General features: G+C 59.4%; 1 protein-coding gene across 1 annotated transcript in view; it reads left to right on the top strand.

Moving 5' to 3' along the window:
* The window catches only part of ZFPM1 (zinc finger protein, FOG family member 1), a 30,985-nt gene extending 10,347 nt beyond the window's left edge, over window positions 1-20,638 (top strand). The window contains exons 4-10 of the mRNA XM_006860273.1: window positions 8,961-9,097; window positions 14,521-14,623; window positions 15,705-15,917; window positions 17,883-18,110; window positions 18,426-18,521; window positions 18,610-18,750; window positions 18,858-20,638. Of these exons, the coding sequence (XP_006860335.1) occupies window positions 8,961-9,097; window positions 14,521-14,623; window positions 15,705-15,917; window positions 17,883-18,110; window positions 18,426-18,521; window positions 18,610-18,750; window positions 18,858-20,638 (2,699 nt within the window). The remainder of the gene's footprint in view (window positions 1-8,960; window positions 9,098-14,520; window positions 14,624-15,704; window positions 15,918-17,882; window positions 18,111-18,425; window positions 18,522-18,609; window positions 18,751-18,857) is intronic.
* The last annotated feature ends 625 nt before the right edge of the window (window positions 20,639-21,263 follow it).

Below are 21,263 nucleotides of genomic sequence, written 5' to 3'. Positions count from 1 at the left end.
GCACGGTGCTGCTCCTATTTTACAGATGAGGAAACTGAGGTACACAGAGGTTCAGCAACAGCCCATTCCTACCACAGGCCTGCCTCCTGAGAACTGGTCCTCCCATCCACCTGAAGCCCCTCCCTCCTCTCCCACCCCAGCCCCAACATCCCCGCAATCCCTGGCCCCTCCTGTGAGTGTGGCGCCTACGGCTACAGAGGGTGAGTGGGCAGCAGGGGGCAGGCCAGAGGTACACTAGAACCTGGGCTCCCAGACATCACAGGGAGGGTGAGGGAGGCCTGGCCCCCTGCTTGCTGCCCTCACTCCAACCTCCCAGCCTATCTGAGCGACAGGCAACAATCGAGGAGGGTTTCCTCCTCCACCCTCCCTCTAGCTTCCTGCCCCAGCCATCACATCCCCCAGGGTCCAGGGGGGAGAGAGAGTGTGTATGTGCACCATCCCTGCCATCACAACCAGTTTAGGAATGGTCTCAGTTCCCCTGTGTCCCCTCACCTCTCTGAGCCTGATACGTCTTCAGCAAAACATCTAGACAGGATGACCTGGGAGGGCTGGGGAATGACAGGGATGTGCATGGAGGGCATTCCTGTCTCCGAGCCACTGCGCCATCTCCATCTCGGCCTTAGACACTAACGTCAGCACTGCCTATCCCCGGACTGTCCGCTGACCATCACCGTGACTGTTAGGACATGCCTGTCCCAGGACTGTCCGCTGACCATCACCGTGACTGTTAGGACATGCCTGTCCCCGGACTGTCCGCTGACCATCACTGTGACTGTTAGAACACTGCCTGTCCCCGGACTGTGACTCTAAGCCTCACCCTCATTCATACTAGCACGAGCCCTGTAACTAATTCCAGTCCAGTCCCAATGCAGTTGTGGTCAGCCCTGTAACTTTTGGTCTCCCTGCCATCTAGCTGGCCCTTGTCACTGGGAACCCTGACTCATTGCTTCTGCATTTCGCTCGGGCTCCTCATGTGTCCAGACCACCCAGAGGCACAGGGCAGACTCTGCAGAGGAGGACAGCATGGCTTCATGGTCATCTACATGGGTGCTGATCACCTTCAGGCTGTGTCTGGTCTCCACAATCGGGTTTCATCCCCCTGCCTTGCTCCCGCCCCCGGGAGGGAGACCAAGGTGACTCTGCTTGGTGTCCTAGGACCACTCCCCAGCCCCAAGGACACTTGACAGGTGGGAGACATAGGCTCAGTGAGCTCACACAGCTGACAATGGGGGGAAGACCCAGATTGGGACCCTATGACCCCTGATCCCCCGGCCCCAGCACCCTAGTCCCATGTGATTTAACCCTTTACTCTGTCGGCCCCCACCCTGTCGCTGCCTCATAGCCACGGGATTCCTTATTTATTTATTTATTATTTCTCTATCTCTTTGCGTAACTTTTGATTTCCTCGACGCGTTTTTTCCATTACGGCGGCAGTGAATGAGGCTGATACAATCGGTCCTCAGAGATGGGACAAAGGGGCCGCCTTCGGTTTGAGGGCTGGTCATATCCTGCCCAGGAGGGCCGAGTCGGCCTGAAATGAGGAACGATGTTATCTCTGGGTGCTTATTGTATCTCTGAATGGAGGGGGAGCCCCTCTCTGCCCCCCCTCTCCTTCCCACCAGCCTTGCCCAGCCCCTTCCCCCCACCCCAGCTGAATCCCCTTCCAAACCAGCAGCCTTGCCTTCATCCTTTCCACACCCTCATCTCAGTGTGCGGCCAAAACCCAATGCGTGGGATCGTATCATCAGTGTGAGCCTTGTTCTGTGGCCTCAGTTTCCCTGTCATGCGTGGCCAACACCCCTCCTGACAAGAGCTGTGCACTGAAGGACCACTGACCTCCCATCTCAGCTCTCAGCTTCTAGGAACTGGTCCTGGGAAAGTCACCCCTGTAGGGACAGGGTGGGGCGGAGGAGCATCCCCTACCGGTGGCTGGAAAGGTAGAAGCCAGCCTGCAGGATTCCTCACTGCTTGCGGCCTGTAACTCCCAGCAGGTGTGACTCAGGTTCCCACCCTCCCACATCGCTGCGTCTGTGCCTGCCCCTTATGCCCCTGAAGCCCCCTGGACAGATGAGATGCAAGGGTGCTCAGCAGGGCAAAAGTGTAGAGGTAGGGTCCCAGGTGTGGTCCCAGGTGTGGCATGAGGTCTGACTGGGACAGTGATTTGACTGGGGGCCGAGGGAACCTCAATTTCCAGCGCAGAGGTACAGCAGGAGGGATCGGTGTCTGGGAGGAGGCAGGACTGGCTGCTTTCTGGGTCTTCCTCACGTCTTCTCCAGCCTCCTGCCTGCTCCCAGACTGTTCTGTGCTGCATCCCCCTTTAGGAGAGTGAGGCAGCTCAGAGCTAGGGAGGGGCCCCAGGAACCTGGGTCTTCTCTTCCAGTCACCTGGGTGGCCAAGTCCTCTGTGACCTGGAATGGCTGGAGGATTAAGTGCCATGAAAGCATCTGGTGTGTGGCCATCTCTGCCACTGTCCCTGAGGGGTCCAGACACTGAAGCAGCATTCTGAGGGGACCCTCCCGGGGACCCACTGTGAGCCTGGTGTGTCCCTCAGGTCCCAGGTAGCACTATGGGTAACCCTCCCTGGGGGTCATCTCCTCCCCTCTGCCCATCCAGCTCCTCTGAGTCTAACTCTGGTCCTCAGGAGTGTTGGCTTTTCTGGAAGGATCTTTGTCACCGTCAAGGACTGGCGTGCTTTGGGCGGCATAGTGAAATTCTTTCCTCTGTGGTTTGGCTGACATCTTTCCAGCCTCCTCCCAGTATCTGTTGCTGCCCTCCCCCTCTGGCCATGGTGGCTGGGGAACTACCTTCTCTCATTGCTGACCACAGACTGGGCTTCTGCCCAGAAAGAGGACCCTCAAGGGAGCATGTGGATGCACCCCTCTGGCTGGGACCCCAACCTTTCCCCCTACCCACAGCTCAGGTAGCAGGGTGGGCGGTGGGCTCCAAGGAGGTAAGCTGGAGGCTGGCAAAAAAGAAAAAGGGGGGGGGCAGGGTCCTGAGGGATAGAGCCCAGATACAGTGAGGAAACTACCTCCTGAACAAATAGATTATCACACGCCCTCTTCCCCATCACCCATAGGGACAAGGCAGGCCATGAGAGCTGGGGATCCCCCAAAGGACCGGGGTCTAAACCTGACGGGGCACATTTTCCCCACTTCACAAGTGGGAGGACTGAGGCCCGAGAGCCAGGGGGAAGGCTCCGATCCTCAGGCTGCATGGGCCAAGGTGGGAGCAGGGGTCCGCATGACCGGGAGCAATCCTGAAGGCCAGCACAGAACTGTGCCGTAGGATTTCTGAGACTGGAAATCTGGGTTTGAACCTCCAACTTTGTGGCCCAAAGCTTAACCCGCTGTGCAACCGGGGCATCTTTGAGGAGCAGGCATCCCCTTGGAAATCTCATTGTGGAGGTTTCTGGGATTGGAGGGACTCAGCTCCTCTTGACTGTGCCCGGGAGGGACTGAGATGTCTAAGACAACTCCCTAGAAGCTCATTCTTGGGGCTCAGATAGGGGGTGTTCAGGATCAAGGCAGGCACCCCCACAGATCCCTAGAACTTGGCTGTGAGGTCACACAGAGCTACCAAGAGTAACCATGGGCCGAGTCGGGTGAGGGACCTTGGGCTGAGGCCCTCCCCCACTGCCAGCCCTCTTTAGAGCAGCCTGCAGCCCCGGACAGGCCGCAGAGGTGAGGGCCCTGAGGCTGAAGAGCCAGGCCCCACCCTGAGCTGCTTGCTATTCCAACAGACCCACTCTGCCATTAGCCGGGACCAGAGTTCAGCTTGATAAAGATGGGCTGTTGTTCTGTGTCAAAAAATCAATAATCCCAGCGATGTTCCTGAGATAGGGAGACGGGTTCACAGGCACCAGCTGGCAGGGGCGGGTGGAGCGGGGACAGGGGGAGGGAGGGAGGCCCTCCCTGCTACACCCTCACCCCTACACGAAGCAGGCTCAGCTCTGGGCGGTGGGCTCCAGGTGCCTGGCATGGACACTTCCCAACCTGCCGCCCACCCATCACAGCCTTCTGGTTCCTGGTACCTGGTGGGCCCCACCCTCCAGGGGTCACGTGGTTGAGGGGCACAGGGTGGGGGTAGTTCATCTGAGGTGGCCGCTGGAGCCCAGGGTCAGGGGAGGTCACTTCTGGCCAGGAGGTGAGAAGACAAGCAGAGCAGAGTGGGCGCTGCGCCAGCATAGCCCTCTGTCCTGGGACAACAGCTGCCCCCACTCCCAGACTGGGCCGGTCAGCTGGGCAGCCTGCCCCCCTGCCCTGGTCCACAAATGGGCTCATATTGCCGTTTTCCAATGCACTCGCCACGGCTCTGGTCCTTGGGGCCCAACCACCAGCGGTGCAGCCTCAAATGCCGTAGAACGTGGGGGCGCAAAGAACAAGGCCGCTCCGAAAACAGGGGGTAGTGTCAGGGTGGGTGGTATCACCCGACTGCACAGATGGGGAGACTGAGGCCCGCCGTGGTTAGCACTGCCCACAGTCCCCAGGCTGGATCTCCCCTCATTTCCTGGTCCAGCCGAGGCTCCCCAGGGGCTCCAGTGTGGGTAGAATCCCAGACCTGCGTCTGGCCCTCCCCTGGCACCTACTGCAGCCAAACTGCCTTACAGCGCCCCCTGCTGTCAGCTCCCGAAACCACTCCGATTGGCCAGGTGGCCAGTCAGTATGGAGCAGGCTGAGCTAGGATGGAGGGTGCCCAGCGTACGTGGACAAGCACAAGGGGACACGTGGCCCATATCTGAGGAGAGTTTCCACACTTGGACCAGGACATGTTTGTAGCCAGTGCTCTGGTATACCAGCCTTCTCTGCCTGCCCACCCTGCCCTCATCCATGGGGGTTTTAGAAGCCAGCCAGGTGGGGCCTACTCCCATCCCTGCATTTCCCTCCTCCCACTCTCCTTTTTCTTTCCTTTTACCAAAAGCAAACAGCGTGATCCTGAGATATGGCCACCCCGATAAGGCCGGGGCCAGCTGGCTCTCGGAGTCACAGGGCGGGCCGGGCAGACCGATGGCTGATTAGATATGTGGGCACAGTGGGGACCCAGGTGGGCTCCTCCACGCAGACCACAGAGTCACTGGACTTTGAGCTGAGGAGGCCGCCGGGCAGTATCACAGCCGCAGAGACCGGCTGGCGGGTGAGGAGGGATGTACTCAGGCTGGGGCCTCAAGCAGGTGGGGAAGGTGACTAGGACATTAGGCAGCATGTGTCTGGAGCTGACCGCCAGGTTGGACTGGACCTTCCCCCCCACAGGGCTTCAGCAGATGGGTGGGCAGACAAGGTTCAGGGTGGCTGTGCCATGCTGTGCTCCTCGAGCAGGTTGCTTGAGCTCTCTGGGCCTCATCCCTCAGCTGTGGAGGGGGCCAGTAAGTATTGAGCCTCACAGACTTGCATAATGACCGCTTGAGGGCAGAAGACAGTGTGGGGGCAGAGACATGCCATGGCTGGTGTTGACAGGTGTTGCTGACGTGGTTGTCGGGAGAGTCTGCTGGAAGGACCGACAGACACACCATCCTTCACCTCAGTCATGGACACATCAGGTCAGGCAGCGATAGTTGTACAGATGAGTACACTGAGGCTCAAGACAGCAGGTGGACGTGGCCACTGATGGGCATCTTCAGAGGTTCGCGCGACTGAGAGACATTGAAATCATCTAAGTGTTCCTCATTTGGGTCCTTGAAGATGCTTGGGAGGGAAATTGAATCCCAGTGGCGTAGTATTTGCTCTGGGAATAACACCTGCAGTTGTTTGCTTAAGTAAATCAGCCCTTGCCCCAGTGCTGACCCCATGGGGCAGGAGCCTCCCAGGCAGCCAGGGCCTGCCCCTCCCTCAGAGGAAGTCACACCTACAATGCCCTTCACCCAGTAGTGTGCCTCTTCCTCAGGAGTGCGCCGCTCCTCTCCTCCTCCAGCCACCAGAATACCCAGGGCCAGCCTGGCAAAGAGGAGAGTGGTGAGGGACCCTGGTTCAAATCCGGACTCTGCCATTGCTGCACTGTGCATCCGTGGATGAGTACCTTAACCTCTCTGGGCCTCAGTCCTCCCTCTGTCCACTATGGCTGGAGGAGGCCCTGAAACTGTGCCAGGTGTCTGGTCCCGGCCCTGTGTGGTCTCAGGGCAGATGGCATTGCCACAGGGGAGCACAGGTCATCCTGAGCCCACTTGCCCCAGCCAATCTGGAGCTGGGGGGGAGAAGAGACAGGCAACAAGGCTGCCTAGGAGGGACAGGGAACGTCACTGCAAGGAATCCCAACTTCAGAGCTCGTAGGGCCGTCTGGACCTCACCCCTGTTTCCTGGGAGACTTTGAGGCTCAGCCCTGCCCCAGGAGACTAAGCAAGCACTGTGCCAAGAGTCCAGAGAGTGCGCTTCTCATCCTGTCTTGTGGTTTGAGGCTAGCCATCTCTGTGGCCACCACTGTCCAGGTCCTCCTGCTTTTCCCTGTCCCCACAAGCCCCCATCCCCTGCTCAGCAGACCCTATCCCCACTCAGTCACACTTCCATCCATTCGCAGCTTGACCTGAGCCCCCACCAGGTACCAGGTTGGCACCCTCTGCCCACTTTCAGATGTTCTTTTACTCCCAATAGGGAGAGAGTCTTGGTGAACTGTAACTGGACTTTGACTCCTGCTTCACCTGGTTTTAGCCAAGAGTGGGGTCGTTACAAGAACTGGGGGCTGGAAATTAGTCATCTTTGAGTGATGATGGTGGTGGTGGTGTGCCGTGGAGTCCGTTCTGACTCATGTACATGGAGCGGGTGTGAAGGAAGAGGTGTGAAGGAGATGGTGTGAAACGAGAGGTGTGAATGGGATAATGTGAATGGAGACATGTACATGGAGAGGTGTGAAATAGGGACATGTGAATGGGATGATGTGAATAGAGAGGTGTGAATGGGATGGTGTGAAAGGAGAGGTGTGAATGGATGATGTGAATGGAGACATGTACACGGAGAGGTGTGAAGGAGGAAGTGAATGGGATGATGTGAAGAGAGAGATGTGAGTGGAGAGATGTGAAAGGGATAGGTGTGAACAGGGACATACAAGCAAAAGAGGTGTGCATGGAGGTGTATGAACAGAAAGGTGTGAAAGGCCTTGCTGGAGACCTTCCACCATTAGGAGCCCTTGGTAGCAGAACATGTTTCTGAACCAAGGATGGGATGACACACCACACTGCTTCTTCTAGATGTTTCTTCTGGACCCTCCTTCAGCCCTGAGCAGCAGGAGGGGCTTGTTCATGGCAGCCTCAGAAGCAGAGTGGCTGGACAGATAGACAAGAACCTTTCCCATCTGTCTCCCTCGAGCGGCAGAGCACACTGAGGGCCAGCATGCAGGGGGGTGTCCAGGTCCTGAGGAGGAGATAGCATGGTGGGAACTCGGGATCAAATCCTGGCACTGTGCTCAGCTGTGGGGCCTCTCAGGTCTCGCTGTCCTTGTGTGTAAAGCAGGGTAACGTGAAGGCCAACTCAGAGGTTGACCCATGCCCCTGCAGAGCAGCGTGTGGAGGCCAAGCTGTATGTGAACCCTTCCATGGCAAAGCAGCGCAGGAGGTGGCCGCTGAAGGAGGGATTACCCTGAGCAGGCAGGGACTACACCACTGCCGCTGAGCCCAACCAAGCTCCCCAATCGTCCCCGCGTGGCCTGTCTGCTGGGCAGGTGAAGGGGCGCAGAGCCTCCCTCTGGGCTCCCCTCTTCTCTGGGCATTGGTTTGCTGCCATCTTATCTGCCTGGGGGAAGACAAAGACCCAGTTAAAGCGCTTTAGCAGGGCCTCCTGGCGTATTTACATGCTATCACGGCCATTAGGCCCAGCTTTATCTGATCATCAGACCCATTAAAGCCACAGTCTGCCGAGGAGCTGGGCTCCAGGAAGTGGGGCCACTGCCCAGCGCTCAGGCTGGAGAGCAGGCCAGGCTGCAGGACTGACAGGGAGGCAGGAGGTGGCCAGGGGTGGACAGAGGGGTTCCGCCCAAGGAAGCACCTTTGAGGGCCAGGTAGCCCTTCAAGTCATGGGGTCCTGGAGTACATCTCGTCCCTGGGAGAGCAAGTCACAGGAGTTGGTGGCCTGCTGGTCTGTGGACACCACCACCTACTGCGGACCCTGCTGCCTCAAGCAGCTGCCTCGAGGACCCAGGCAGGACCAGCCCAGCCCTGAGCCTCCTGTAGAGGCAGCTGGTGGCTTGGGACGCAGCAGAACCAGGACTTTGCAGGGAGGAGGTCCCAGGAGGAGGGGGCATTCTGGAGGTACCCAGACAGCGGTCCTGCCTTTGTCTTGGCCGTTCTTGCCCTGCAAGTGTTCAGCTCTGAGCCTCTGTTTCCTTTCCTCTGGCCTGACCTTTGCTGAGCCCGAGGGAGCCGAGCTCATGCAGCCCTCAAGCCAACCCAAAGAATCAGGGTGTGTGGGGTCCCCTGTACAGTTGAGGAAAAGGCTCAGAGGGTCCACAGCCCCCTTCGCTGGGACTCTGCAGAGTCAGTGCCCCAGGACCATGAAGCAAGGACCGTAAGTGGGGCTTGAACCAGCAGATGAGTATTCTGAGCTGGCGGCCAGGAGTGTGAATCAGTGTGAGCAGGCCACACGCCCTCGGGAAGCTTCCGGGGTCACTAGTGTCCCTTGGTTTGTGGGTACATTGCTCCCATCTCTGCTGTCGTCACATGGTCGGTCTCCTGCGTCTGTGTCCTCTTGGCCTCTGACCAGGATACCAGGTGTCGGGTTTAGGGCCTCGCTCCATCCCAGACAAGTTGCTCCTGGGAAGACCCCATGTGTTCTGAGTCCCGGTGAATTCAGGGGAAATGCTCCTTGACAGTGCCAGCAGGAAGGACTGGTGTGAGGCAGCAAAGGGGATCTCTGGTCACCCTGTGCCCACCTGATTGCTGGGCAGTGACCAGGCTCCTGCCCACAAGTTCTATCGCTGGTGCCCCCATAGCCATGGCCCAGAGGGGCTGCTCCCACCTTTCACTGGGGGTCTCTCCACAGACGAGCTGGAGCCAGCATTGCAGGAAGATGGACGGCAATGTGTGCGTGCCCGGCGCAGCCTGACCGAGGGCTCTTCCTGGGGCCCATTCCGCGGCACTGTCCAGAGCAGAGCCTCACCCCCAAGGCAGGGGCAATCGGTAAGAAACCCCGATACGGCCACCAGGGCGATGCCCACTCAGGCACTGGACATATCCCGGGAAGCATCACAAGAACCCCATGGGGAGACACAGGCTGAGGAGTTGGGATTTGGGACCAGAGAGGGCCTCAGGGGAGTCAGGGGACACGTGGGGACCCTCCTGACCAAGGAGGTCTTTAAGAAGCACCTTCGCCAATGAGTCAAGTTTGCTGAGGCTGAGTGGGAGAAGGGGTCACAGGAGGGATTCTCTAGGAAAAACAAATGCCTGGGAAGGTGGGAGGGGCCAGCTCAGAAGGCCTGGATGGTCTGTGACCAAGATCAGTCAGGTGGTCACCACAGACATGGACTTGTGTCACGGGGGATCTGCCTGAGGTCCAGGACCCTTGGCTCAGAGAATGTTCCACCTCTGCCCTCAGGGTCTCACAGACAGCAGGCCTTCCCTGTGCCACTGACCCCGGCCAGGAAGAGGCTTCCCAAGATGGTGCTCTGGGCCCACATGAGGCCCCTTGTGTGTGTGTAGCAAGTGGGTCTGGTTACCTCTAGTGGGGAACACGGTTCCTTTTCAGTATGCTGAAGTTGGGAAGGGAGTTAATTTGTAGACCAGTGGGAGATGAGCCCTGATCTTGAGCAAGGCCGTGGAGTTTGGCTTTGTGGAAGAAACCTGACCATCTCACTGTGGGGTGAAACTGTGGTGTATAGTGCTACTTCTGGAGGTAGTGAGCTCCTCGTTAGTAGAGGCATGCAAGCAGCAGGCAGCTCTCTTGGGACGGCTGGAAGGAGGCAGGAGTGGGCTAGGAGTTCCAGGCTCTCGTCTCTCAGTTCTCCCTGGTCCAGATCCCTCTCCAGGGGCTGGCAGAGGTAAAGACCTGTTGTTCCTTCCCTCACTTACTCCTTACCAACCCAGTCCCACCCAAGAAGGACAGATGTGTTTTCCAGACATGCTGCCACACCCATTTCCTTCTCCTCCAACCTGTTCGTTGTGGCAGGTGCCACTGCCCCCATCTCACAGATGAGAAAACTGAGGCTTTGAGAGGTTGGGGGACTTGGTAAAGCACCCAGGATCAAACAACAGAGACAGAGGACTGATAGCCACAACTGCCCAATCTCATGAGACTAGGAGGCTAGCCTTGTCTGCCTGGCGTGGAAACATATCTTTTCCCCCACCGGACACCTTCCCCACCCCTTCCACTGCCATCAGCCTGTGTCCACCTCTCCTGGGGGTTCCTGTCCCTGAGCTTGGGCTTTGGGTCACTGGAGAGACTTGGCATGAGGCGGGAAACTTCCGAGGGCAGTGAGGAGCCGGCGCTGCGAGGGCCCCACGAGGAGCCTCGGAGGAAGCTGCTGGCTTCCCTCTCTCCCTCCCGCTTTATCTCCGGCAGAATTAAATCCTTGATTAACCCTTATCTCCCCAGCATGGCCACTATCTCTGCCTTGGCGCCAAGTGTCCAGACACACGGCACAAGATGATTGATTTCTCCGAGATACGCACGCCGCCCTGATACTTCATTTATTGTCTAAATATTTTTGCTAACATTTCAGCAGGTTCCTTATCAAGCTCGGCTGATGAGGCCCAGTTCTCGGCTCTCCCCTCCCTCTGGCCTACCTCAGATATGGCCTATCAGCCCCTGGCCCATCTGGCTTCATTCGTTGGGGCAGGAAGGGGGTGCTGACCGGATGTGACCTCCCTTCCCCACTCAGTCTTTTCTGCCCTGTAGGGCTGGGGCTACTCACAGCTGGGGCGGGGGGGGGGGCGGGGAATGGGCTGGATAGCTCCCGACACAGTCCTCTATACTGGAGGTCAGGGTGAATGCCCCTGGAAGGACACTCAGTGCACAGAGCCGTGGCCAGTACTTGAGAATGTTGTGGCACTGACCTTGGGCAAGTCACTCCTCTGAACCAGGCTGTCAGTTCACCTCTGCAGGACCAAGGACTGAAGTAGATGGTCCACCTCACAAGTACACTCTGATACGGAAGAGACAGTCAAGATGGGTGTTTAGATGGACAGGGTGGAGAGGTGGTGGATGGACAGGTGGCCGGGTGAACAGATGCACAGACAGGGATGAGTGGTGACTAGGCAGTTAAATAGATGGGTGGTGGACAGATAGACAGGTGGGTGGGTAGGGTAGATGGATGGATGAGTGGACAGAGGGGTGGATGGATGAGTAGTCTATGGCTAGATGAGTAGGTGGAAGGACAGACAGACAGAGGGATGAATGGGTGGATATGTGTGGTTGGGTGCATGGGTGGGTAGGTGAGTCGGGGAATGGATGGACAGACAGAGGGGGTAGACAGGCCTGTGTGCAGTGGATGATGCGGAGATACGCTGGAGGCTGCAGAGGGCTGGGCTCTGGTCTTGCACAGCTACTTCGGCCTCTGTGGCCCCCTCACCGCAGGATCGGCAGGCAGGGGAGCAGGGGCAGATACAGAGGGAGTCCATATCGAAAGATCCTTTGCTATATACTTCTTGGGACAGACGGTGAAGGCTTAGGTGAGAGGATCACTGTCCACACCTACCTCAGCCTTTCCCCCTGACCCTCCTGTGAACCAGCTGTGACCCTTGGCGTCCCTGCACTTCCCACTGAGCTCCAGAAGGCCAGCCACCCCACTAAGGGTGGAGTTCTTCGCCCACTGCCCCCTCCCCTCAAAGGGATGCACGTTTGGAATCAGGCCCCCCCCACATAAAGTTGTAAGAGCGGATGCAGTGGAGATAGGGTTTCTGATGGTTATCTGGCCCAGCACAGATGCAGACACTGACCTCTTTGTTGGGGAAACAAGGAGCGTTCTCAGACCCAAGTAGAATTTAAAGTGGCTGCTGGCCCCCCAGACAGGTGAGGGGTGGGTGGAGGGAGCAGTCAGGGCCGGGGCAGACCTGGACCTGGGGGCGCCTGGCCAGCGAGAGGCTGTGTCCCTTCTGAGCAGTTAAAAGTCCTACCCTGGCCAGGCCTGGCGCCCTGCAGCTAGGGTCCCTTGGCCAGAGAGGGCTCTGGGCAGGGACAAGAAAGCTGGTGACCCTGAGTGACATGGCATCCATAGGGGAGGGACCTGGAACCTGAGGGAGTGGGCACAGTCTCTGGGTGGTCTTTCAAGATCTGCCACCTGATCAAGGGCAAGGAACTAGCCCGTGGGCCCCACCACCTTCAAGGCGCAAGCCATACTGGCCTCCCATAAATGAAAGTGGTGGTCTAGCACCCAGAGGTGGAGAGGAGGTTTGTGCAACACTGGGCAGTCAGGGTGGCCCTGGAGAAAGGTTGCCCACCCCTGTGCATCTCTAAGTATGGGTGCAGGTCCAATCAGAGAGCTCAGGCTCAGACTGAGGGACACGCCTCCTGGGTGGGCTCCCTCCTCCTGTGGCCCCCTTTCCTGCCTCCCCCTGCCCGACACAGACCCCGGAACTAGTGTCCGACCCCACCCTGGCAGGTGCCCCTACGTGTTGGGGGGTGTGAGGGGACTTGGCCGAGCTGGACTGGGCACCAGCTGGGAACATGGCAGGCTTGCCTCCCCCACTGGACAGATGCGGGGCGGACGGATGCCGCGTCAGCAGAGTTAAGAGCGTCTTTATCATGCTGGGAACACTCTGCTCCCCAGAGTGATAAGCGTTAAACCGACCCGCCGCCTGTCAGTCTCAGTTTGAGGGTTTAGAAATATTGGGACGAATAATTAGATTTCATATCGTTACCACAGCAGCAGCCATCCAGGGATCAGAGAGATTAATTTTTCCCCCTCCTCCGCTCATTATTATTCATTAGCAAGTGCAGAAAGACAGGTGGGAAGGGCCGGCACCACCATCATCTCAAGGGGAGCTACGGGGGTCTCAGAGCCGGGGTGTTGACCATGGAGACAGGAAAGGGATGGACTCCACCACCTGACCTCAGCTGTGACCCAGTGACAGTACTCTGCAGAAACCTCAAAACACAGGAACCCCGTGGGGTGTCCAGCCCTGCCCTGCAGTCCTCGGCATTTCTGGGGGGCCACCAGGTGCCTGATGGAAACGAGGCTTCTGGTCCCACAGGCCTAGCCAGCTGTGTGTGTCCACTGGGAAGGCTAACCTCAGGGCCAGTGGGTGGAAGCCAGCACAGCACACAGATAACACGCCTCTAACACCAAGGGGAAACTGAGTCACAGGAAGACAGTGACCAGAATTTGGCTCTCAGCAAGCAGGTCCTGAATCCTGAATTTGAGGTCCCCCCTGGTCCTCTTAGCATCTCCACAGTGGGATGGGGGGTGGGAGCAAAGGGAATCAGACACCTACAGATGAGGAACCTGGGGCTCAGAACCACCCCAACCGGCAATCCAGGGCAGTTAGACAGGGCAATGTAGAAAGGCGCTTATGAAGAGGCATTTATCTGCTTAAGACCAAACACAAATTAACTGAAGAAAAAATATCCCAACGCAGGACATGTACCGTGTCTTTGGAGGTGGCACCGCTTGGAGATGTTGGGGAGCCCCGCCCCCACACACACCTCACCCATCCCTGAACAGAACTGGGATGGGGATGCTCAAGGTGACCCCTGCAGTGCAGGAAGGAGACTGAGGCTGGAGAGGGGCAGAGTGGTCACTGCCCACCAGCCTTATGCCACATTAAGGGCTAGAGGCTGAGTTGGCCTCAGGGGAGGGACTTCCTACTGCCCCAGGTCCTCAGGTGGCCAACTGTGCTTGTCGACCCAGTGAGGGCCCCAGGAGCCAAAAGCAACCATTGCCTGTACCCTGAGCAGGAAAGAAAGGGGTTGTGATAAGTCCTCTGCAGCCATCCCGGTAGTCCAGGAAGCACTGGGCTTGGGGAGCCACCAGAAGAGGCTTAGTGGGACACGGAATCCCTTCTGGGTTCCTTTGGGGCTGACAGCTCATTTTGGAGGTCTAGGGGCCCTGGTAGTGTAGTGGTTACGAATCGGGCTGTGAACCTCAGGGTCAGCAGTTCAAAACTACCAGCTGTTCCACAGGAAAAAGATGAGGGTTTCTGCTCCTGTAAAGATTTGCAGCCTTGGAAACCCTGTACAGGGTCGCTATGGGTCGGAACCGACTCCACGGCACATGACAACAACAAGAGGGGCCTTATGGGAGGAATCTAAGTAGGGCCCTGTCCCACTTTCATCCTTGTCCCACTTTCATCCTGAAGGCTGCACCATCACCTCTAGGAGCTCGGGGCGCCCAGGGAGGTGTTAGCGAGAGGGCACATCTGGGTGCAAGTCCTAGCTCAGCTGTGTGACCGGGCCTCCATGTCCAAGAGCCCCGTGTCTGTCCAGTGGGCTGGCTTGGGCCACGTACCTCTAATGACCCCAGCTGGCCACCCTGCTGGTGTCTAGGTGCAGTGACCAAGTACATGAGAAATGATAATGAGAGTGCCCGGGTGGGGGTGGGGTGGGGAGTCGTCCCCTGTGCTGACCACGTCTGAATCGGATGACTGACCTCAGTGTCCCTCCTCCACAGAGCCCACCTCTGACCCTGCAGCTGGAGGACCAGACCTGCTGGCTGAGGACACTGCCCCAGGCCACAACGGAAGCCGAGGCCAATAGTTTGATCTACTGGAAGGGTGGGTATCACATGGTGCCTCTCTCAGCCACTCAACCTTCGGGAAGGGGTCACTCCTGGGCTGGCCCTTAAAAGAGAAGCAGCCACCCTGCTCCCTCTCCTGCCCGCATCCTGACTGCACCCATGGGCAGAGGGCCAGGGACCCTGGGGGCTACAACTGATGCCAACAGGCCCCTCAGACCGACACCAAATGAAATCTGGGGTGAAGGCAAGGGATGTGGGCACAGACTGGCAGGGGGGCTCATAAAACAGGGTACCCGCTTTCCCTCTAGCCAGTGCCGGCTCTCAGGTATCACCAGCGACTCCCAAGAGGCTGGTGGGTGCTGGGGCAGGCAGTGGGGGTGCTGGGAGCAATGCTCACTGGTGATCACTGATCTCAGTACAAGAACCCCAGCCCAGCCTCCAGGCTTAGGACCTGGGACCATCCTGGGCTTTCATGGGACCAGCTACCTCGGTTTCCCTGTCTGTGGGGTCCCTGAGTGAGGCACCCCAGAAACACAGCCTCCTGGTTAGGGAGCTCTGGCTGCATGTGGCCAAGCAGCAGCTCATGAGAATGATCTGGACCAGTGGCCACCTGGTAGTGGACTCAGTGCTGTCTGACCCTGTAAACATGGCCTGGGTGCAGGCTAGCCTGAAGTCAGGACTCTCCCCTGCCCAGCGTGATCACCAGTGAGCGTTACTCCTAGCAGCAGCCCAAAGCCGGACTAGACGTCTCTGAAGCTCCTCCTAGCTGCCTGGAGTTCTGTTGGCTGAGACTGCCCTCTTCAGGCAATCATGGGAACAGCAGCCCTGGCCCCTACTCTAGCTACTCCCACCTCGGCCACCCTCTGGCCACTTACCCAGGGGGCCAAGCAGTTACCCGGGTTCTTTACTAGTGAGTGAGTTCCGAGCCAGCAATGCCCTCTGCTGCGGAGCCATGGATACCTTCAGCCCTTGGATTCCTTTCTCCTCCCTGTACCTTTGACACCCTCATCTTAAAAACGTGACTGAGCATGGGGGTGGAGGTGGGGGTCTGTGCTCAGCTCACTGTCATAGGCCTGGCACTGTGGCCCCCTCGTCACTCAGCCCCCCTCTCTCCACAGACGAAGCCCTCTGGTGTAGGCTCACCAAGCTGGTGCCAGCTGGCGGGCTTCTGAGTGTGCGCCTCTCAGCTGAACCTCAGAGTGCTCCTACTCCTCTCCCCGTGAAGAGGGAGCAGGGGGAGGCTGAGGGCCAAGCTCCCGCCCACACCGACATCCAGCTTCTGCCCCAGCAGGCTGGCATGGCATCCATCCTGGCTACGGCAGTCATCAACAGTAAGTGCCTCTGCCCTGTTCCCACCCCACCTGTGCAGAAACCCCCCATGGGGAAAGCCAGGTTGACCATCATCTGTGCTGAGGAAGAAGGGACCACGGCCAATGCTTGGGGGGTCAGGGATCAGAGAGTGCTGAGGGGAAGCAGGACCCCATGAGGGGAGGATGGGAGAGGGTGCCCCCACTGCAGATGCCACGTGAGGAGAGGCATGGAAGGGGTCCACTGGACGGGTCCCTGAGTACAGCATAGAGCAGCCCTGAGCAAGCTCTGGGGCTACAACAGAGATGGGGACTGGTCAGCAGTGTAGCCACAGGCATCAAACAAGGAGCTAAACATGGGCAAACAATCCATCAGTTTGTGGCTCAAACCTGGTCCCTGGTCTCCCTGGGCAGTGGGCAGAACTGGGTTTCTTTGCAGCACTGCTGGCCCTTGGGCCATCCTGGGCTTCGTGGTGCATTTATTAACTACCGTGTGCCAATAGCCTCATCTCCTCCCAAGTTATGGCAAGCAGAAATACCTCTGGATGCCACCAAATGTCCCCTGGGGGTAAAAGTGGCCCTGGCTGTCAGTGCTTATAAGGACACTTCGGAGCCTTAAGTGGGTTGGCACTTCACAACAATAACTCAGCCACTCAGTGTCCCAGGCCTGGGGCCACCAAGGTGGGCAGTGACCAGAGCAGGGACCCTGCATCCCAAAAACAGCAGACAGTGGCTGTATACTAGGAGGAGGGCCTCCGATATGGAGGAAATCAAACAGGATGCAGCGATAAGACAGCCGATCGGGAAGCCACCTGGGGAAGACAGCATTCCCAGAGCCGCGGGCACTAAGGAGGAGCAGCTGGGGAAGTGATGTGGTGACCAGAGCCTGTGGACAGGCTGAGGCCAGGGTGCAGGCACACGACTTGGGCAGGCTACCTGAGGTGCCGTGGCCAGGACCCAGCAAGGCCAGTCCTCAGGACCCACAGCCACCCTTGCTAAGTTTCAGGGCCAAAGACTGGCTCAAAATGGCCTTTCCTTGCATCCCAGCCAAAAGTAGTTGCAGCAGTGACCTCGCAGATTCTAAATAAACATGCACACACACACCCACAGCCACTCAGACCCAGAATCCTAGCCCAAGGTCAAGAACACAGCCGCCTAGTGGCTCCCCAAGTAAGGGGGGGTTTGAAAAATAAAAATCAACACCCAGTTAGCAAAGAGATTTAGGCCAAAGATGTCCCAAGAAAAGCACAGGTACCAAGGCACAAAAGGAAGATGAGGTGTCCATGGCGAGATAGTTACTCAAATTCCACAAGAGTGCCCAAAGAGAAGAGCTAGGCATGGGCATACTAGAGGGAGGTGGACGCTATAGTATACTGATCCCTGAGGGTAGTGGACCTTAAAGTCAGAGAAAGGAACCCAGGGCCCCCACCCCCACCCCCGTCTCCACTGAGAGCCTGGAGTTGGGGCAGAGACCAAGGGACCCTTCTTTAGGAAACTGCTGTAAAAATGTAATGACACCCCGAGCCCTGGCCACACGAGTTACATCCCTTCACTCACACACCTGTTCACACAGACCTCAGTGTGCACACACGTGTCCCCTGGCCACACCCAGCAGCGCCCCCTCTCAGCCTTACACAGGCCCGTGTCCCGTGTGTCCTCCACCCCCACCCCCACCCCGGGGCAGGCCCCTCTGAGACCAGAGCGGCTTCTATGGGGCTCTGGAAGGTACACATGGAGGCTGTGGTTCTACATCTTAACTCCACGCGGGTTCCGGGGTACCTGGGAATCTGTAGAAATGGAGGCTGGGGATAAAGGACAGGAAGCGGGGGTGAGTCACAACCTCATGAAGGAAAGCTGGGGCCAGGAGAGCTGCTCTGCTCGCTTCAAGGTTGAAGAGATGGAGGCCGTAGACCACAGAGGCGTTGGAGCCTTCATGCAGCACCGGGCTTGGCCTCAGGTGATGAGCTGCTCCGCCCTTTTCGCCCACAGGAGACATCTTTCCCTGCAAGGACTGCGGCATTTGGTATCGCAGCGAGCGCAACCTGCAGGCACACCTGCTTTACTACTGTGCCAGCCGCCAGAGCGCATGCTCTCCCGCCGCCTCTGAGGACAAGCCCAAGGAGACCTACCCCAACGAGCGCGTCTGCCCCTTCCCCCAGTGCCGCAAAAGCTGCCCCAGCGCCAGCTCACTGGAAATTCACATGCGCAGCCACAGCGGTGAGCCAGTCCGCCTAGCGCCCCACCCACCTACTTCCCACGTACCTACGCGCCCCCACCCCACTCCTGGACACCACTGCTTTTTAAAGTAGTGCGTCTTAGCGCAGCCATATACGTCCACCATGTCCACGGTTTCGGAAAACTGCATCCTCAGGAAAGCTAACTCAGGAACATGAGGGACTTTCATGAAAAACCTCTTGTGTACCGGGAGTGGGGTCGGGGGGAGCTTCTCCCACAGGCTGTGGACCCTGCAAGGGTCCCGGAAGATTGCGATTTCCTCGGCACCCAGCCCCCTCATGCGCCCTGTCTTTCCAGGAGAGCGCCCCTTCGTGTGTCTGATTTGCCTATCGGCCTTCACCACCAAAGCCAACTGTGAACGGCACCTAAAGGTGCACACAGACACACTGAGCGGTAGGTGGGCCGGCAGGGGTGGAGGTGGGAGGCCATGGTGGGACGACACACCCCGCCCAAGTCTCTGACCCCCATAGGCTGCTTGCAGGCATATGTCATAGCTGCGGCTTCATCTCCACCACAAGGGACATCCTCTACAGCCACCTGGTGACCAGTCACATGATCTGCCAGCCCGGCTGCAAGGGTGAGCTCTACTCTGTTGGGTACCCGACTGCCAAGATCCCGGCAGGTGAGCAGTCCCTCCCCACCAGACCCCTTCTAGGCCTACCCCCTCACCCCACCCCCAAGGTCTGGACCCCGCTCTGGCCTGATGGGGGGCTCTGCGGTATCTTACAGACAGCTTGGCTGGCTTCCCGCAGCCTGCGGCCTTGCCCGGCGCCCTAGCCACTGCAGACCTAGTGCCCACGAGGTCGCCAGGGCTAGAGAGGAAGCCCCTGATGGAAACCACAAATGGAGAAGCTTGTGCGGCCCCCCAGAACGGTGGCGAGCCCCCCGCCCCCCGAGATATCAAAGTGGAGGCGGAGGAGGAGCCCGAGGCCGAACAGGCTTCAAGTCCGGCGCCCCGGGCCCCCTCGCGCACACCATCGCCGCACAGCCTCCCGACGCTTCGTGTCAAGGCCGAACGTACCAGCCCCTCGCCCGCCTGCAGCCCCGCGCCCGGAGAGCTGGGAGCGCCAACCGGGCCGCTTTTCCTGCCACAGTTCGTGTTCGGCGCGGATGCAGTCCCGCAGGCCTCGGAGATCCTGGCCAAGATGTCCGAGCTGGTGCACAGCCGGCTCAAACAGGGCCAGGGCGCGCCGGGGCTGTTCCCGGGGACTCCCGCCCCCAAGGGCGCCACGTGCTTCGAGTGCGAGATCACCTTCAATAACATAAACAACTACTACGTGCACAAGCGACTCTACTGCTCCGGACGTCACCAGGCAGAGGATGTGCCAGGCGCGCGCAGGCCCAAAGGACCCGCGCCCGCGCCCGCGCCCGCTCCCCACGGGTCTCAGCAGACTGCGCCATCGCCGCCACTGGCCCCCGAGACCGATGCAGGTCGCTCGCCGCCCAGCCCCGACGCGAGAGACGAGGAGACCAGCTCTGGGCCGGGGGCGCAAGCGGCGACTCCTGAGGCTGAGGCTGCTGGCCGAGGTAGCGAGGGTAGCCAGAGCCCCGGCAGCTCGGTGGACGACGCGGAGGACGACCCTAGCAGGACGCTGTGCGAGGCCTGCAACATTCGCTTCAGCCGCCACGAGACCTACACAGTGCACAAGCGATACTACTGCGCCTCACGGCACGACCCGCCGCCTCGCAGGCCACCCGCAACCACGGCCAGCACAGGCGGGCAGCCAACCGTGCGCACGCGCAGACGCCGCAAGCTCTATGAGCTGCACACCCCCGGAGCCCCGCCCCCGCCAGCGTCCGGCCCCGCCCACCCACTGCCGGCCGAGCAGCCGGTGTCTCCCGGACCCGCCGATGGCCCCATCGACTTGAGCAAAAAGCCACGACGCCACGGCCCCGAGACCGCACCCGGGCCTCCGCCACCGCCGCCGCCGCCGCTACCGCTGGCCGACTACCACGAGTGCACGGCGTGTCGCGTGAGTTTCCACAGCCTCGACGCCTATCTGACACACAAAAAGTTCTCGTGTCCCGCCGCGCAGCTCCGCGGCCTGCGCGCGCCCGACGACGCGCCCCCTGCCGCCGCCGTTGTGTGTCCCTACTGCCCCACGAACGGCCTGGTGCGCGGCGACCTGCTGCAACACCTCCGCCGGGCGCACGGGCTGCTGGTGGGCAGGCCCGAGGCCCGGACGCCGCCCGCCTCCCCTCCACCGCGAGTCCCCCGGGACAGCCTCAATGGCCAGGAGTCCGCGGAGCCGGCGGCCGGCAGCCCCCTTCCCGGCCCGCCCGCGTCCCCGGCCGCCACGCCGGCCCGTGGCCTCTCGCCAGTGCCCGCGCCCCCGGCACCCCCTTCGGACCAGGGCGCGCATACCCCCGGTAAAGGGCCACCGGCGCCAGTGCCCAACGGCAATGCCAGGTACTGCCGCCTGTGTAACATCAAATTCAGCAGCCTGTCCACCTTCATCGCCCACAAGAAGTATTACTGCTCCTCCCACGCCGCGGAGCACGTGAAGTGACCGCCCCTGGGCGGCCGGGACTGCACGGCAGCGCCTGCCTGGATTCTTGGCACTTAATAAAGACTTTCAGTTTGATGCCCACAGTGGTGGACAGGCCTCGTTCTCTGAACAGAGATGCTAGGGGGCTCTGGGAACAGGCCCTGGCCATTTCCTTGGCCACCGAGCACCGCACACCTTGGGGTGCTGTGTGAGTGTGTGGTGGCCACGGTCACAGGCCAGGGGCGGGGTGTGCTGTCTGATTGCTTGTAACGCCCACTGGAGTGGGGGCTGTCTCCTTCCAAGACCCAGTCAGGAACGTCATCTGGCCACTCGTTACTAAGGGCTTAGTCCTGCTTGCTGACAGTCCTCCCACCCCAGTTGGTCACCAGGACCTGATGACACGCGTCCACTCTGACCACAGGAAGGGTCTGGGAGAGAGAGAATGGATTCCATGCTTCCCAGGTTGGGGCAGGGGGCGGTGTAGAACTGAGGAGGGGCTGTGGGTAGGGAGTCAGGCCCTGACCCAGGCTTCAAAGCTGTGAACAAGCCTCTCATTGGAGTGCAGGTGGGCATGGACTCCACTGGGCAGTATAGCACAAAATCCATGCAGGCCACCTAGGGCATCCTCAGTCTTTGTCCTGCTGAC

The sequence above is a fragment of the Chrysochloris asiatica genome, unplaced genomic scaffold (assembly GCF_000296735.1).
Source record: "Chrysochloris asiatica unplaced genomic scaffold, ChrAsi1.0 scaffold00037, whole genome shotgun sequence".
NCBI classification, from domain to species: Eukaryota; Metazoa; Chordata; class Mammalia; order Afrosoricida; family Chrysochloridae; genus Chrysochloris; species Chrysochloris asiatica.
This window is presented reverse-complemented; position numbering and strand designations above follow the sequence as displayed.